Genomic DNA, 15,743 nt, shown 5'->3' with positions numbered 1-15,743 from the left:
CTCTTCTCCTTGGTATTGGTCCCTACTGATCCCCGTTACTGAAAGTAAGGAGGGTTTAACTCCGGCCAGGAAGGTGGAGAAGCCGTATGTTTCCCTATGGGATTCCCTGCAGCACCACCAGGCCCGGAGTGCTTGCCTCAGAACTAAAACATAGCAACAACCCAAGACAAATGTGATGACTCATTTCTGCTCCTAACTTCCAGTAGTTGATCCCTAATTAACTTCCTTGTCACGTTCGTAAAGGGTCTTTTTCACTGAGGTTTATTTGAAGTTTCCACTGGGAGTGTGTTTATTTCACTGCATCTTCATCAGCCGTGGTTCTCAGCTGGTGGCAGTCTTGCCTCCCAGGGGACATTTGGCAATGTCTGGAGACGGTGTGACCATCACAACACAAGGGCAAGGTGGGGGGGTACTGGAATCTAGTGGGTACAGGCCAGGGATGCTGCTAAACATCCTATAATCCACAGAACAGGCCCACAGTACAGAGTGAGCTGGCCCCATATGTCAGCAGCGCTCAGGCTGAGAAACACTGCTTGACAGTAGACCCGTGACTTTCACATCCCAAGACTTTCAGGCATCCCTGAATTCACAAATGCTTCTTGTACTACTTAATTTCCCCATAAAACTTTTTTTTTTTTGGCCGCGCCCCGCGGCTTGCGGGATCTTAGTTCCCTGACCGGGGATCGAACCCATGCCCCCTGCAGTGAAAGCGCAGAGTCCTAACCACTGGACCGCCAAGGAAGTCCCATCCCCATAAAACTTTTGGCTGAGAACCATCACTTTCTTAGGCCTCTTTGCTTTCTCTTAAATTCTGTCACGAGCCCATCACCAGGGCTGTTTTCCATAAAGAAGTAAGGTTCTGCCCTTCAAAGTGTTACAGCTTATAAAAGCGATATGCAGAGAACAAAGCTGCCGGGAGATCAGACGTTAGGTCATCGACCAGGGCCTGGCCTCTTAGCGTCCTGCTTACAACCCTGCCTGTGACGTCGAACTCCCTGTTCTGTGCGCCAGGGCCCGGGAGTCCGCCTGCAGCCACGCTGGCCTCAGAGTTCCTGGGAAATCCCTCCCCCTTTCCCACCTTAGGCCTTCCTACCTGCCAGTGTCTTCCCTGGCCCTTTGCCTGGGTGGCTCCTGCTCGGCCCTCAGGTCCCGGCTTGAATGTCACCACGAGGCCGTCCTCTGCTTGAAGTGCTGACCCACTGTTCTTTGTCACGGAGCCCCTTCTTTCCTTCAGAGCGCTTCTCCGAGGCGGTAATCATCGTTTGTCTTCTTGTCTGTGTCCTCCTGTCCGTCTTGCTCACTGTCATTCCCTGGGCTCTGAGCACAGGGCCAGGACCGTGGAAGGCTCTCGGTAGCTGTGCAGTAAGCAAACGAGCCCACGCCTGGATGTACTCGCCTCAGAGTGCCAGTGATCGAAGTTAAACCCAACAAAAGGCAAAGTTAGTTTGTAGACGTTCCCATTTGTGAAAAGTCAATTCAGAAGGCCAGCTGTCACCCTCAACATTTATTCTCATAACATCACCCTGGGCCAAGACTCCCGGCAGGGCAACCACATCATGGTTTTGTGATCCAGTCAGGAGCTAGAGGAAGACGATTCAAACTTGTCTTAATCCTTCTGGGATCTCCTGGGGGATCAGAGTGAGACCGTGACGTTTAAAAGGGGCCGAAGACTGTCAGGTTCACGGCAGAGAGGACCTGAGCCAGAGCCGTTGAGGACCCCCATCTTGAGGCCGTGTGCCAGGCGCCCCGAGAAATGTAGAGAGAAGTGAGTTGCAGGCTGTGACCGCAGCGAGCCTCAGATTTAATAGTGGGGAAAAGATAAACACATCAACATCAAAAACCCAAACTAGGAAAAAAAAAAAAAATACCCAAACTATGGCGTAAGAAGTGTTTTTGCTCCAGGGCTTTGAGAGGGGGAGCAAGATGGGTTCGGGAGACTGGGAAGGGCTTTATGGTGGGACAAGCGTTTGAATGGGTCCCTCGTGGTGGGTGGGAGTTGAGGGGCTGGGTGGGAGGCACAAGGGGTTGGTGCCCTGTGTCAAGTGTATGTGGGTTCTGGACAGAGCTGTTCCCTCTCTACAGGACGCCCTCCCGTTTGTCCAGCACTCACATGGCCAGTCGGCACCTGCCCGGAATCCTGTCCCTCCCTGTCAAGGGCCCCAGAATGGTAGCTGTTGCTCCCTATCTCTGTTTCGTCTTGTTTTTTAGATCTGACTGAGGCTGGTCTGAGAATGGGCCCTAATTTGTGTGTTTCTGATTAAGAATGCAGCACGTGGTTATCTTGGAAAAAAATTTAAATACAGAAAAGTGCGTATTTCTCAGAAAGGGGAGGTGAAAACGAGCGATGGATAGGTATTTCTGGTGTTTGTCTTCTCATGACCAGAAACAAGTGGTAAAGCAAACTGTAAGTTAGCCAGTTTAGTGGAGTAGAGGGAGACCTGTTAGGAACCTACTGTCATAGGCCAGGCCAGAAATGGTTCACTTGAACTGTAAATGGAATAGGAGCCAGAGGCACCCACAAAAGACTCTTCAGAAATAAAATCACTAGCCCTGGGATATGGAGGGGAAGCGGGGAGCTGAGGCCACGCTGGGGTGTCCACGTGGAGGTGACCAGCAGGCAGTTGGATTTGAGGTCTGCAGAAAGCCTTGCACTAAGAGAAATACCGTCCGCCATGATGGTTAAAGCCTTGGGATTGAATGATGTTGCTGAGGAAAAGAAACGCAGAGAGAAAGAGAGACCACTGACCTCAGAAGTGCAAGAAAGATTAGGTCTAAGAAAGCCGCCGGATTTGGCAAATAGGAGGTCATTGGTGATTTTTAAGAATGCAGTTTCAAAAGAGTTCTGGGGATGGAAACCACAAACTAGAGGAAGTTGGAAATGAAGGCGGAGGATATAGGTTGCTCCTTCAAGGAGTTGGGCTGAGGGAAAGTGAGAGGGCAACATTTTAAAGGCGTCGAGAGCGTTCGCAGTCAGAGGGGGAGAGAGCTAGGAGGAGGAGAGGATTCCAGAGAGAGCTGAGCCCAGCTCAGATGCAGGGCTGAGCCTGTCAGGGAAGAGGAAGCAGCCGTGCTCCCCCAGACATGGGGAGGGGGGCAGAGGGGAGGCCGACACTGACTTCTGAGCTCGGAAGGAGCGAGGCTTGGGGAGCGCATGTCAGACGGTCTCCGTCCCCTCCCCCTCCGTAGCGTTGGAGTTGCAGCCTTCACCTGGGGGAGATGGGAGCTGTGGGTCTGGGACTTGGAGACGGAGGTTTGGAGCCTTTACGTGCGTGGGAAATACTCGCAAGTCCACACGGAGGAGTGAAGAGAATCTGTTGCTGCTGGACCGCAGCTGCAGAGACCGTCTGTTAGGGGGACTCACAGTTAGAATTTTTCAAAAATTCCAGGAGCCTTTAGCGGCTTCCTATTAGGGAGTCGAGGAGGTGGGTGCCAGGTCGTCTCTGAGGCTGGGGGCCGGAGAGGTTAGAACGGGGAAGGTGTGGGGAGCTCGGGGCAGTGTGGGCTTTGAGCAACCAGCCGATTGTCAGTGAGGCCACCGTGGAGGTGGTGGCCTGGGTAGGGAGGGTTTGGGGGGACTGGACATCATGATGAGGACAAGGGCGGGTCAGTGGGAGTGCACAGGGTTGTAGGCGGCAGGGGCTTCAGGTCAGCGAAAGGGATTTCATGATCGAGGAGGGCCCGAGAAGGGAATAATTGTAATTAGCTGAGCTAGAGTCAAGTTGGTGTGAGTTAAGTTTAAAACCTGAAGTCAGTGACCCAGCAATTCCGCTGGGAGGTTGGTTGCCAGGGGAGAGGGGGAGGGGCTGCCGCTGAGTAGGGGGTTTCTCCGTGGGGTAATGAAATGGAATTAGATGGTGATGCTGGTTGCAGAACTTGTGAAAATACTGCAAGGCTGTGTACTTGAAAAGGGTGAATTTTATGGCACGTGAATCATCTTTTTTTCTTTTAACCCCTGAAGTTAGTACGGGGCAGAGGACAGGAAAAGGGAAGCAGCATGTACGGCGACGTCCCGGAGGGCATTGGCAAGAACGGGCGGAGAGGAGGATCAGGCCGCGTGCTCAGTGGCCTTGGAAAAGTGGGAATTTTTGGGGGGGTCAGTGCTATGGGTTGATCCGTGTGCCGGGTACCCCAGAGGTGATGGCCCATCCTCAGGAAACCTGCAGTCCGGTTGAGCCCAGAGCTATCATCTGAGACACGGCTCTGAATAATACGCCCTGATGAGGGGATGGGGCTGATGACAGCCAAAGTGGAGAATCAAACCCAACGCCAGAGACATTTTGAAAAGTCTGATGGAAGCCGGGGCTTCAGTCTTCCAGGTGTTCACGTTCGGCTCCCAGCAGCCGGCTGCAGATCCCACCCCCCTGGAACCTGGGTGGAACCCACCCTACTTACCTGCTCACCTGCCTAAGGCCTGGCCTCCCGGCCTCCACGGTTTTGTCGTTGCCCAGGGTCACCCTTGGGAGCCGTTTGGGGGTGAGGTTCGTTAATTTCTGGGCTCGAATGCCACCTCTCTCGCTTCCAGGTCGGACTGGTGTATATGTTTAACCTCATCGTGGGCACCGGCGCGCTCACCATGCCCAAGGCCTTTGCCGCGGCTGGGTGGCTCGTCAGCCTGGTCCTGTTGGTGTTCCTGGGCTTCATGAGGTAAGAGGCCACCCCCGGGGAGCTGGGGGCAGAGCTGGGGGAGTCTGCCCAGGAAGCCCGAGCTCTCTCCGTCAGTGTGGGGGAAGACTTCTGTGGTGAGGGAATCCTAACAGGTGCCCGGAGCCAGGAGAGGAGGCCCAAAGGTCTCAGGGGCTCGCTCTGATGGAGCGGTTGTCCACCCCCAGTCACTGAGAAGTGAAGACCTCCAGTTAGGCCGTGGGGTGTCTCACCGTGGTGCTCGTGTGTTTCTTACCCAGCTGCTTTGCCTCCGCTGTTGTACCCTTTCTCAGTGGACAATTAGTAGTGAAGGTAACAAGTGTAGAGTTCAGTTAGGTGATGAGTGATAAGGGGAAACGTACAGCGAGGTGAGGGGCTCAGGAGCCTGGGGTGGCCGCGGTTTGAAGCAGGTGGTCCATGGCCATGGAGGGCAGCAGACTGGAAGGACAAAGGAGGGGGCACTAGTGGAGGAATGAAACAGTTCAGTAGCTGAAGTGAGTTAAGACCTAGAGGAGGCTGCACAGGATAGGAAAACCCGTGTTTTTCAGTTTCTTCCCACGTTTTCTTCTGGGGGGTTTTGTGGCCAGCCTCGAGGGACTGTTGGCTCATTACGTACTGCGAGCCCTGGTGACCGACAGCCCCAGAAGTCCTTGTCCTTCTGTGACCCTGCAGTCCCCTTCAAAGGACCTTCAGCGCAGGCAGCCACCTGAATGGGAAGTGATTATTGGGGGCCCCCAGCTAGGGGCCGCCACGCCCCAACCTCGTTCAACCCATCTGCGTTCAGACATGGCTTTGTGCAGCCTGGAGAAGCCTCTTTACACCTTATGATTGATTTCAGTTTTACTTCCCAAAAGAAGGGGAAATCTAAAGCCCTTAAAACGGTCACTTAGTCAAGGTGGTGAGAAACCGTTCTAGGAGGTGCTGCGGTGGCCGGAGTGGGAGTTTCAGAGACGGCTGCCACACCCGTACCGAGATGGAGTGGGTGTGGGTTGACCTCTGTGTCGTTCCCCCCGACCCCCAGCCCCCTGACTCCTGGACCAGGCAGCCAGCCTGCAGCAGGTGACAGCGCCCGAGGCAGGGGCTTGGGGTCGAGTCTGGCGTCAGGCTCTGCCGGGTGGCTTCAAGAAACAGATGCATGTCCCACCCCGGGTCTTTTCAGCAAGGACAGAGTCATTCCTCAGGCTTTATCAGCAGGAAGGCGGCCCTCCCCCGTACTACCGGCTGCTAGGGAGAGCCCTCCCGCTGTCATCCATGTCTCTCCCATTTCCTTAAGTAAAGACGATTTTTCACTCTAGTCTGACTTCTCAGCAAACGTCTGGTGCCACCTCCCAATTTCCCTTTTCGGACTGGATTATTAGGAAATTAAAATGTGAACATACTTTAATTTATTAATACGTTTTAATTTATTAAATATATTAATTTATTGGTATATTTTAACTTAGTGACACGTTGTTTATCGGGACTTCCCTGGCGGCGCAGTGGTTAAGACTCCGCACTCACAGTGCAGGGGACCCGGGTTTGATCCCTGGTCAGGGGACTAGATCCCACATGCATGCCGCAACTAAGAGTTCGCCTGCCACAACTAAGGAGCCCACGAGCTGCAACTAAGGAGCCCACCTGCTGCAACGAAGACCCAGCGCAACCAAATAAATTAATTAATATTTTAAAAAATACATTATGCATTAATATATTGTAGTTTATTTTAATAATTAATATTGAAGTAACAGTTACTTTAATACTAACCAGATTATTAGGAAAGTAAAGGCACCCCCCCAAAAAAGAAGGAGGGGATGATTCCAGAGCCAAGTGTCCTTTTCAATTATTATTATTATTTTTTTAATTAATTTATTTTATTTTTGGCTGCATTGGGTCTTGTTGCTGCGCACGGGCTTTATCTAGTTGCGGTGGGCAGGGGCTACTCTTCGTTGTGGTGCATGGGCTTCTCATAGCGGTGGCTTCTCTTTTTGTGGAGCACGGGCTCTAGGAGCGTGGGCTCAGTAGTTGTAGCTCGCGGGCTCTGTAGTTGTGGTGCACGGGTTTAGCTGCTTCGCGGCATGTGGGATCTTCCCCGACCAGGGCTTGAACCCGTGATCCCTGCATTGGCAGGCAGATTCTTAACCACTGCGCCACCAGGGAAGTCCCCCTTTTCAATTATATCCACACCTGTGCTCCGTCCATTAGTGTGTGTAACTGGGGGTTGACCGCTTGGCTAGCAAGGAGAGGTGAGAGCTGCCTGCTGCCCCTCCCAGAAGCTCTGGGAGGGCCCCCTTGTGGACCAGTCTCCTCTTCCCAGCTTAGAGCATTACCTGGTGTCCATCCTCCCATCTCTCCCACCTCTGCCCCCCGACAGGCCCCTTCTGGGGAGCAGTACCACCTTGCCCCCCGGGCAAGGGAGCACCTCTCCCCCAGGCTCATTCTCCCTCCTTCCCATCAGCTTACTTCACACCCTTCTCTCCAGTGCACTGGAAATACATTCTAAATATAGACAGACGTCAGGAAGAGCACAAGAGGCACCACGTATTCACACATGCTTTTTTATCAGGTCAGACCCATCTCAGAAGTTGCCATCCCTTCCTCAGGAGAGTAAGCTTTGGGCTTACTGGTCGGGTCAGGTCTTAAATGGCTTTTCCTTTTATTTTGTACCTTCTCCAAACTCCTCCCTGCCTTTCGCAGTTAACACGTGGCCTTCCCTTGCAGTTTTGTGACAACTACCTTTGTGGTGGAGGCCATGGCGGCAGCCAACGCTCAGCTCCGCTGGAAGAGAATGGAAACCCATCAGGTGTGTGTGCTGCTCTTGGCTCCAGGCAGTGCCCCCAGGCAGTCGTGTGCAAAGAGGTGGCCCTCAGCAGCCAGTCCTCTCCCTCCCGACGCCTGGAGGGCTCCTGACCACAGCGCTGCTCCAGGACCCCAGCCCAGAGCTGAAGTTCACAGCCATGTCAGCTTACGGAACAAACGCAGTCTCTGCTCTTTTAACATCCCCTTGTTGGTCCCTCCTACCCCGGCCTTGAGCTGGCTCAGTCATTCTGAACCTTTGTACCCAGGAACTGTGCCGCAGCTTCTCCCTCCCGGTGTGTCTGACCCTCTAATGTGACAGCAGGGAAGTGTTGAAAGCTTCCTAATCAGATACCTTCTAGAAGGAAATCACAAAGGAAGCAGGCTGTCCATTGGCCGCCCCGGGGGTTGCTGTAGAGCTGTGTGCCCTCTGTTTCCTTGTTTGTTCTCATCCGCCCTGTGCCCCCCCCCTCCCCAGGAGGAGGAAGACGATGGCTCCTCCACGGCCTCCGACAGTGATGTTCTCACCCAGGACAACGACGCGCGGGCAGAGAAGCGGCCCATCCTGTCTGTGCGTAAGTCCTGGGGTTCTGGGCTGGCCCGTGCTTCCCTCTGGTCCGCGGGCTTTCCCTTACTCGTGGAGAGGGCCCCGGGGACTCCCTACAGAGACGCTCTGGCATTTACCACCTGAGGGTTGAGCCGAGGACGGCACCATGGGACAGTAGAGCAGAGCACCGGCCCTGCTGTCTCTGCTGCTAACTGGCGCGTGCAGCTTGGGGAGGTCCCTTCACCTCAGCCCCTGGAAGCTCAAGTAAATGTCAGTTCTCTGACTTCTGTCCTTCCTCCTATCCCAACACACACACACACACACACACTCGTGCACACGCGCCCTCACGCACACGCCCACACACGTGCACACACACGCACACGCACGTGTGCGCACACACACTCAGTCTCTAACACACTCCCACACGCGCACGTGCCCTCACGCACACACTCACACGTGCACACACCCACACACGCTTGCACACCCACACTAACACGCTCACACACACACACTCAGCCACACACTCACACACGCACACACTCCAGTTGCGCCAGGGCGAAGCATCCCAGCCTTCCCTCTCACCCCACAGTGAGCACCCCTGGGATCCCTTTCTATAGACGATTTATTTATTTACTTATTTATGTATTTATTTACTTATTTAATTTAGTCTATTTATTTATGGCCATGCTGCATGGCATGCAGGATCTTAGTTCCCCAACCAGGGATCAAACCCACACCCCCTGCAGTGCAAGTGTGGAGTCCGAACCACTGGACCGCCAGGGAAGTCCCTCTAGATATTTCAAAATGTTTCAAGCAGGAAGCAATAGGAAAACTTTTCTCAGGAGTTTGAACCCGTTGGGATGTCATTATTCTGGAGAAGTCAGTGAACTCAGCACCCCTTCTAAGAGCTTTTCCTTGTGAGAGAAAAAAAAAAAAACAAACCACTTCCTCTTTCTTCTTGGTTCCACAGAGAGGCATGGATCTCCGAACCTTTTTGAGATCACAGACCGGGTGGAGATGGGGCAGATGGCCTCCATGTTCTTCAGTAAAGGTGGGAGTGCTTTCTCCAGGTGGGGCACGGGCAGGGGCAGAGCTGGTGCCTTCTTGGGGGCCGGGGCAGCCGGAGCGGGGGTTCCGCCTCAACTAGGGACGGGGCAGGCGAGGGGGGGGAGCAGATCCTCAACCCGGAGGCCGCCTTGCTGAGAGGCGCGAACGACTTCCTGGTTTTCCCTGGACCCTCCCCGCTCGCGAAGCAGCTACTTAACGACTACAGCTCACACAGCTTGAGCGTCGCGAGCAGCTTTCCAAGGAAGCCGGTGGAGGCGGCGGGCGGTTCTGTGCCTCCTGCTCGATTACTTCTGACTTGTCTTCTCTTTTCTTCTGGACTGTTCTGTTTAGGACAGGACAGAGCAACCACCTTGTGACAGGGTGTGTGTGTGTGTGTGTGTCTGTCTGCCTGCCTGCGTGTCTGTGTGTGTGTCTTCCTGGTGGCCAGCAGAGGGCGGTAGGAGCCCACGCTCAGGACTGCTATCTGGACGCTGCGCATCTAATCCTGACAGTAGGGTTGTGTGTGTGTGTGTCTGTGTGTCTGTGTCTCTTCCTGGTGACCAGCAGAGGGTGCTAGGAGCCCACGCTCAGGACTGCTGTCTGGACTCTGCGCATCTAATTGTGACCTCTCGGTGTGCTCCACCTGCGGCTTGGTGGGATCGAAGGATAGCACCCAGCTCGGGTGCTGCCTTGTTGGTTCCGGCAACAATAGTTTAGACCTCCGTTCCAAATCTTGTTCTTTTGGAAGATGAGCTATTTAGGGTTTAGTTTTTTAAAATGTTCGATCCTTCACAGAAAGTCAGACACATCTCAAAAAATCCTTGACCTTGCAGTTACCTTGGGAGATTTTGTGCCCCTTCGTCAAAGCCCCTGTTTGCAGAGGGGAGCGTCTCCCTTGGTTCTTTCCTGTCTTGAATGTGGCCGCACTAAGTTAGAGCCGAGGGGGATTGTGGAAACTAGAATCTAGAATCTTCTCAATGGCTTCTTAGGACATCCGGCGGTCCGTTTATCACCATGGTGTGATGTGACAGAAGATCCTGATTGAGGTTGCCTCGGGGTCTGCCTCCCTCCGTCCTCCCCACCAGACCGGCCTCACTGAGGGTTCTCAGAATTTATCAAAACCAGATCGGGGGCTTCCCTCGTGGCACAGTGGTTAAGAATCTGCCTGCCAATGCAGGGGACACGGGTTTGAGCCCTGGTCTGGGAAGATCCCACATGCCGCGGAGCAACTAAGCCCGTGCGCCACAACTACTGAGCCTGTGCCCTAGAGCCCACGAGCCACAACTACTGAGCCCATGTGCCACAACCACTGAAGCCCGTGTGCCTAGGGCCCGTGCTCCGCAACAAGAGAAGCCACCACAGTGAGAGGCCCACGCACCACAATGAAGAGTGGCCCCCACTTGCCGCAATTAGAGAAGGCCCGCGCGCAGCAACAAAAACCCAACACAGCCAAAAATAAATAAGTAAAAATAAATATACTTATTTAAAAAAGCCAGATTGGTTGTGCCTGGCGCACTTCTGTGCTTTTCCTTTGTTCCGTTTCTATCTCTCCCCGCCTCGTTAGCCTCAGATCAGAGAAGCAGACATTCCCTTCTGGCTGTTGCACAGCCTCCCCCCAAATGCAAGCTTCTGAAACAAAATGCGTGTTGGAGGGGGGACACATACCTCTTAAACGTCCTTCCTAATTGTCATGTTTCACAGCCCACCCTGATTTCTTTAAGAATTCTAGGAACTTGTGGTTTTGTTTTGTTTTTTAATTTATTTATTTAATTTATTTATTTTTGGCTGTGTTGGGTTTTCATTGCTACGTGCAGGCTTTCTCTAGTTGTGGCGAGCGGGGGCTACTCTTAGTTGCAGTGCGCGGGCTTCTCATTGCAGTGGCTTCTCTTGTTGTGGAGCACGGGCTCTAGGCGCGCAGGCTCAGTAGCTGGGGCTCGCGGGCTCTAGAGCGCAGGCTCAGTAGTTGTGGTGCATGGGCTTAGTTGCTCCGCGGCACATGGGATCTTCCCGGACCAGGGCTCGAACCCGTGTCCCCTGCATTGGCAGGCGGATTCTTAACCCCTGCGCCACCAGGGAAGCCCTGGTTTTGTTTTGTCTTTGTGTGTGTGTGTGTGTGTGTGTGCCCCCACAGACTAGACTCCTAGTTTACCCAAATCTGATAGAAAATAAACACATTCGTACAAGAGCAGCTCAGACTTAAAGGAAGCTCTCTTCCCACCTGCTCCTGGGTTTCTCAAGCTTACCACTATAGCTGTGTGGCTGGGTCCTTCTTCATTGCAGGGCCTGCCCTGTGTGTTGTAGGGTGTTGAGTAGCATCCCTGGCTTCTACCCACTAGTCGTCAGTAGCACTACCCAGTCGTGACCATCAAAAATGTCCTCAGACTTTGCCAAATGTCCCCAGTAGGGGGTGGGGGACAAAATCACCCCCAGTTGAAACCACTGCTCGGCTCTATCCTAATTCATAGACCGTCACCTTCACCTTTGGGAGGGCTGCCACACTCCACACAAGTCTCCCTTGGGGTCCAGACTCAGTCCTTGTAATGAGAAATGCCAGTCCTGGTCATTGCCGTCCTCAAGGAAGTTCATTGATCCTCCCACTTTGTGTCTCGTAATGAAATTTATTGATCAGGGAGGGCCAGTGACAGTTTTATAAACAGCGGACATGAGTCCACGGCAGGTGGAGAAAAGGATGGGAGTGGGGAGGGGCAGTGCCTCCCTGCAGGAGCGACAGCTCAGAGCGAAAAGATGAGCGGGGGCTGGGCTCGGAGCCTGGGGGTGAGTGGCAGCTACGCCAGGGGCCACTGAGCTTGGACATCCAGGGTTCTTTCAAGAACTGTATCTTCCGAATCTTTTCCGCCTAGGCTCCTAGGAGCAGAGCCGACCTCAAATAGCCCAGGAGGGACATGCCCCTGGCTTTCCCCCGGGACCTAGAGGCTCATCTGAGCCACCTGGATTAGAAGGAAACTGTCACTTCATTTTTCTTTCTGTTCTCGGAGACTCCAGCAGCTTAAGACCAATGAAACCAAAAACAAGCAATCAGTCTGAATGGGAGTTTGAGACTGGCCGTCTGGGGCCACGACCCTGAGGTTGTAGGGCCCAGATGCTTTTTTCAGCACTTTTACCCCTGATCTTTGTAGCTGGAATCACGTATGGAATTTAGCACTGGCTGAATTCTTCTCACTGCACAGGATTAGAGACGGTCAGGGACTTGCCAGGGTCAGGAGAAGAGGCCGATGGGATGAAGACCAGAGCCTGAGTTCCCGCCTGCCAGTCCAGGCCCCTCCTGGAGGGAGAGGGGACCAAGGTTTGCCTCTGCAGAGGGAGCTTCCGCCTCCCATGCCTTCCAAAGTCAGTATCCTCCCCTGCAGACGCTTCCTGTAAGGAGGGAAGTGAGCCGTCCCACTCCTGCCGCTGTCTCCCTCCCCAGCGCACCAGGCCACCCTTCTTCCTCTTGGGTGCTTGGTGATGGGCCACATTCAGAATGAGGCACTTGGTCTTTGGAAATCAAGGGCTTTTCACCCTCCTGATTTCAGCTTCCGGAGCTGGGCCACTTCCTGCTCTCTTCTTTTCAATCCCTCAGTCTTTCATCTTAGAGCCCTGTGTGCGGCTGCGAAGGAGGCCCTGGTCCAGGCAAGCCCGGGGGTTCAGGCCCTGACTCAGGCCATCCCTCCTTCTCCCCTCCGGGCAGCCTGTCCCGAGCGCGAAGACGCCTCCAGGTGCTCCCTGGCCAGTCCACGCCCCACACTCACCCTGGATGCAGAACCTCTCTGATCCTGTCCCGCTCACCACCGGGCGACAGTCTCGAGCAGATGTGTCTCCCGCCAGCATCTCAGTGTCGGTAGCCAGAATGAGAAACAGGACTTGGGGGTTGTTTTCCCACTCTGCTTGGAGAACGAAAGCCGTGGATGAGGTAGAGCTGTAGTCATCAAAAAAGCAGGCCGGCTTCTCCCTGTGGCTCCCTGACCGATGGTTTTGTTGCTTTCAGTGGGGGTCAACCTGTTCTATTTCTGCATCATCACCTACCTGTATGGGGACCTGGCCATCTATGCTGCCGCCGTGCCCTTCTCTCTCATGCAGGTGACCTGGTGAGTGTCCCCCCTGCCCCCCACACCAGCTGCAGCCAGAGGGGCTTCCTTGGGCAGTCAGGGCAGTGTTTTCTCAGGGTAGAAGCCCAACACCAAGCGAGTCCGTCATGTCTGAGGCCCTTTTCTGCACGCATCACAGCCAGCTGTGTGTCCTGGCCGTCAGAGACACACAGCTCACCGCTGACCCCATCCCTGCCCCGCTGGGAAGGTGACTGGGATTCCCACCAGTTGCCGGGAAACAGTGCAGCAGGAATAAGGAATAAGGTGCCTGCCCCCAGAGACAGAAAAACGTGGCTTGTGGAGGGTCAGAGCGTGGGACCTGAAGCTGCAGCTGGGTGGCGGGGGGTGGGGGGCGCGGCAGTTGCCCCTGGTCAGTAAGGGCAGGTTCTCTCTGCTCCCGGCCAGGCAGGGAGGCCCACACTGAGCCATTGTCTCTCTATCAGCAGTGCCGTGGGCAACGACTCCTGCGGCGTGGAGGCCGAAGCCAAGTACAACGACACGGACCTGTGCTGGGGGCCCCTGCACCGCGTGGACGCCTACCGCATCTACCTGGTGAGTGAGTGGTCGGCCAGGCTGGCCCAGGGGACCAGGGGCCTGGGAGCCGCCCGCCTGCACTCTCAGCTAGAACTTTCCCCAGAGCGGAGAGTCTACACAGCCCCACAGCCTGGCTAATTACTGGGGCTTTGGTCCCGGGCAGAAAGTGGATCATGTGGCTACAGTGCCAGCCCCAGAGCGTCCCGGCCAGCGGGCTTCCATCGTATGTGGTTTGGAGTTGGCATTGGGGTTGGCGCCAGCTCCAGGGCCGTGAACTCTTATAAACTCATCTAGGGGTTTGAAGGGCATGCTTATCAAAGCCCTGTAAGAGGGCCAGGGCTGGCTTTCCAGAAACTTTCCCTGTTTTGACCTTACTCCCGGCCAGCCCAGGAGCACATGAGTGGATGCCGGGTTTGCTGGCTAGGCAGGCGGGACTGAGCCATCTCACGGCTGACCCCAGGTACAGACAGCTCTCCAGATCAGGAGGGATCAGCCCAGCTCGCTCCCAGTCTCCCCTGCTCCTCGCAGACAAGGGAAGAAGATGAATGTCCAGGCTCCGTCTTGAGTGCTTTGTGCCGGGGGCGGGCCGGGGGTGGGCGGAGGGGGGAATTGGAGCTGAATAACGTGTCCCACGGGTCTCAGGGAATAAGACGCAAAACCAGAGGCAGGTGTCTGTCTGCCTGCTTTGCAGGCGCGACTCAGAAATGGTTCCCTTTCGCCTGTGCGGTGTCTGTTAATGCTCTCTGCTCCCTCCTGGCCCTCCTCAGCCCTGACACAGATTTAGGTACATTAGGCGACACACAGCTTGACACGCGGCCACTTAGCTGATGTGAAGCGGGACGCGGGACACGGGAGAGCCGGCCTCGCAGGGAGGCTCAGGGTGTCGGCCTCTTGACTTAATTATCCCTATCCTGGCAGAGCTTCCCGCGGCCCGCCACCTGTGTTATGCGGCTCTGAATTTGTTAACCCCAAGGACAGCGGAATGGTGGTTTTCACCTTCCCAGTCCTATCCTATCGACCTACCCCAGGAGTCCTGTGGCCCCAGCCCCGGGAGAGATTTGTTTTCCTCTGTGCGTTTCTGGACCAGTCGGGTGGTCAGCTACGGCTAGGAGGGTGTCTTCTAGGAGGACTGTATCTCAGCCAAGGTCCAATGGGACTTCGGTGGCAGGTTAATTTCCCGGCCCCTTCCCCACTTCCCCAGCCTTGGGGGCAGGCAGAGAACTCAGCAGGGCCACCAGGAGAACCCGGGAGAGCGGAGGCCTGTTAGCCTCTCGGCTTTCAACAAACCGTGATTGATACAATTAGCAGAAGTGTTGGTAATTGTAAGGACCCATCTGGATCTCTAACCGGCACAGTCAGGCAGAAGGAGGAGGTTGAAGAAAGGGTCCCAGGGGCTCAGCACAGACCCGGGAGCAGGTCCAGGATGGAGGGTCAGCGGCAGAGCCCCTCAGGCAGGTCTGTACCGGGGGCGCTGCTGGAGGCTGTGCAGGGTCTGCCTGGCTCATTCCCTCGCGCATCGGCAGAACAGACACGGAGTGCTGGGAATATTGCTGCCGCCATCGGCCCGATGAATTATTTAGCAGCATCATTACTGCCTTATTAAACTGTTCTTCCTCTCATTCCTATAAACCTTCCACATGATGGAAGCCTCCCTGCCTGAGTTTCAATAACTGTCTGACCGAACAGAAGGAGCCCTTCAGGAAAGCAGACAGGCATTAATTACAGCCTTTGTCTCCCAGATACTGCACTTATAGCTCATAAAGTTAATTGCCACCGGGCCCACAGAAGCTGCACGAAATAGGAGGGGGCGGGGCTGAGCAGAAACAGCCCGTTCTCTCTGGGTGGTTGACACCCTCCCACTGCCGGGGACTTCAGTTGGCTCAGAAGGTTTTCGGTTCAGACGTGCTCTTCTGCCTGGTTTGGAGAAATTCAGGGCAGGTGGACCTTCGCGTTGTCTCAGAAGTTACTTTACAACTTTGCATGTGGCTCCCAGGGGGTCCGCGGCTTCCACAGAGCTGTGCCACCTGACCCTAAATACCGGGGGGGGGGGCTCTGTCCCTCTGCAGGCCACCCCCTCTTAGTAAGTCGGAAGCGGCCTAGCGACTGAAGGAGGGGGT

The 15,743-nt window shown here is 54.8% G+C and overlaps 1 protein-coding gene across 3 annotated transcripts in view; it reads left to right on the top strand.

Annotated features, from left to right (window-relative positions):
- SLC38A12 (solute carrier family 38 member 12) overlaps window positions 1-15,743 on the top strand; it is a 58,334-nt gene that overhangs the window by 3,464 nt on the left and 39,127 nt on the right. For 2 of the 3 annotated variants that reach the window (XM_022589695.3, XM_022589693.2), the window contains exons 3-8: window positions 4,523-4,644; window positions 7,339-7,420; window positions 7,892-7,988; window positions 8,931-9,011; window positions 12,993-13,092; window positions 13,536-13,644. In XM_022589695.3, coding sequence (XP_022445403.2) covers window positions 4,523-4,644; window positions 7,339-7,420; window positions 7,892-7,988; window positions 8,931-9,011; window positions 12,993-13,092; window positions 13,536-13,644 — 591 coding nt within the window. The remainder of the gene's footprint in view (window positions 1-4,522; window positions 4,645-7,338; window positions 7,421-7,891; window positions 7,989-8,930; window positions 9,012-12,992; window positions 13,093-13,535; window positions 13,645-15,743) is intronic. The other variant, XM_022589694.2, reaches the window with a different exon arrangement.

The sequence above is a fragment of the Delphinapterus leucas genome, chromosome 19 (assembly GCF_059928025.1).
Source record: "Delphinapterus leucas isolate spDelLeu-1000000601 "Yukka" chromosome 19, BTC_Dleu_Yukka2, whole genome shotgun sequence".
Lineage (NCBI taxonomy): Eukaryota > Metazoa > Chordata > Mammalia > Artiodactyla > Monodontidae > Delphinapterus > Delphinapterus leucas.
Note: the sequence above shows the minus strand (reverse complement) of the source record. Positions and strands in the feature narration are given on the sequence as shown.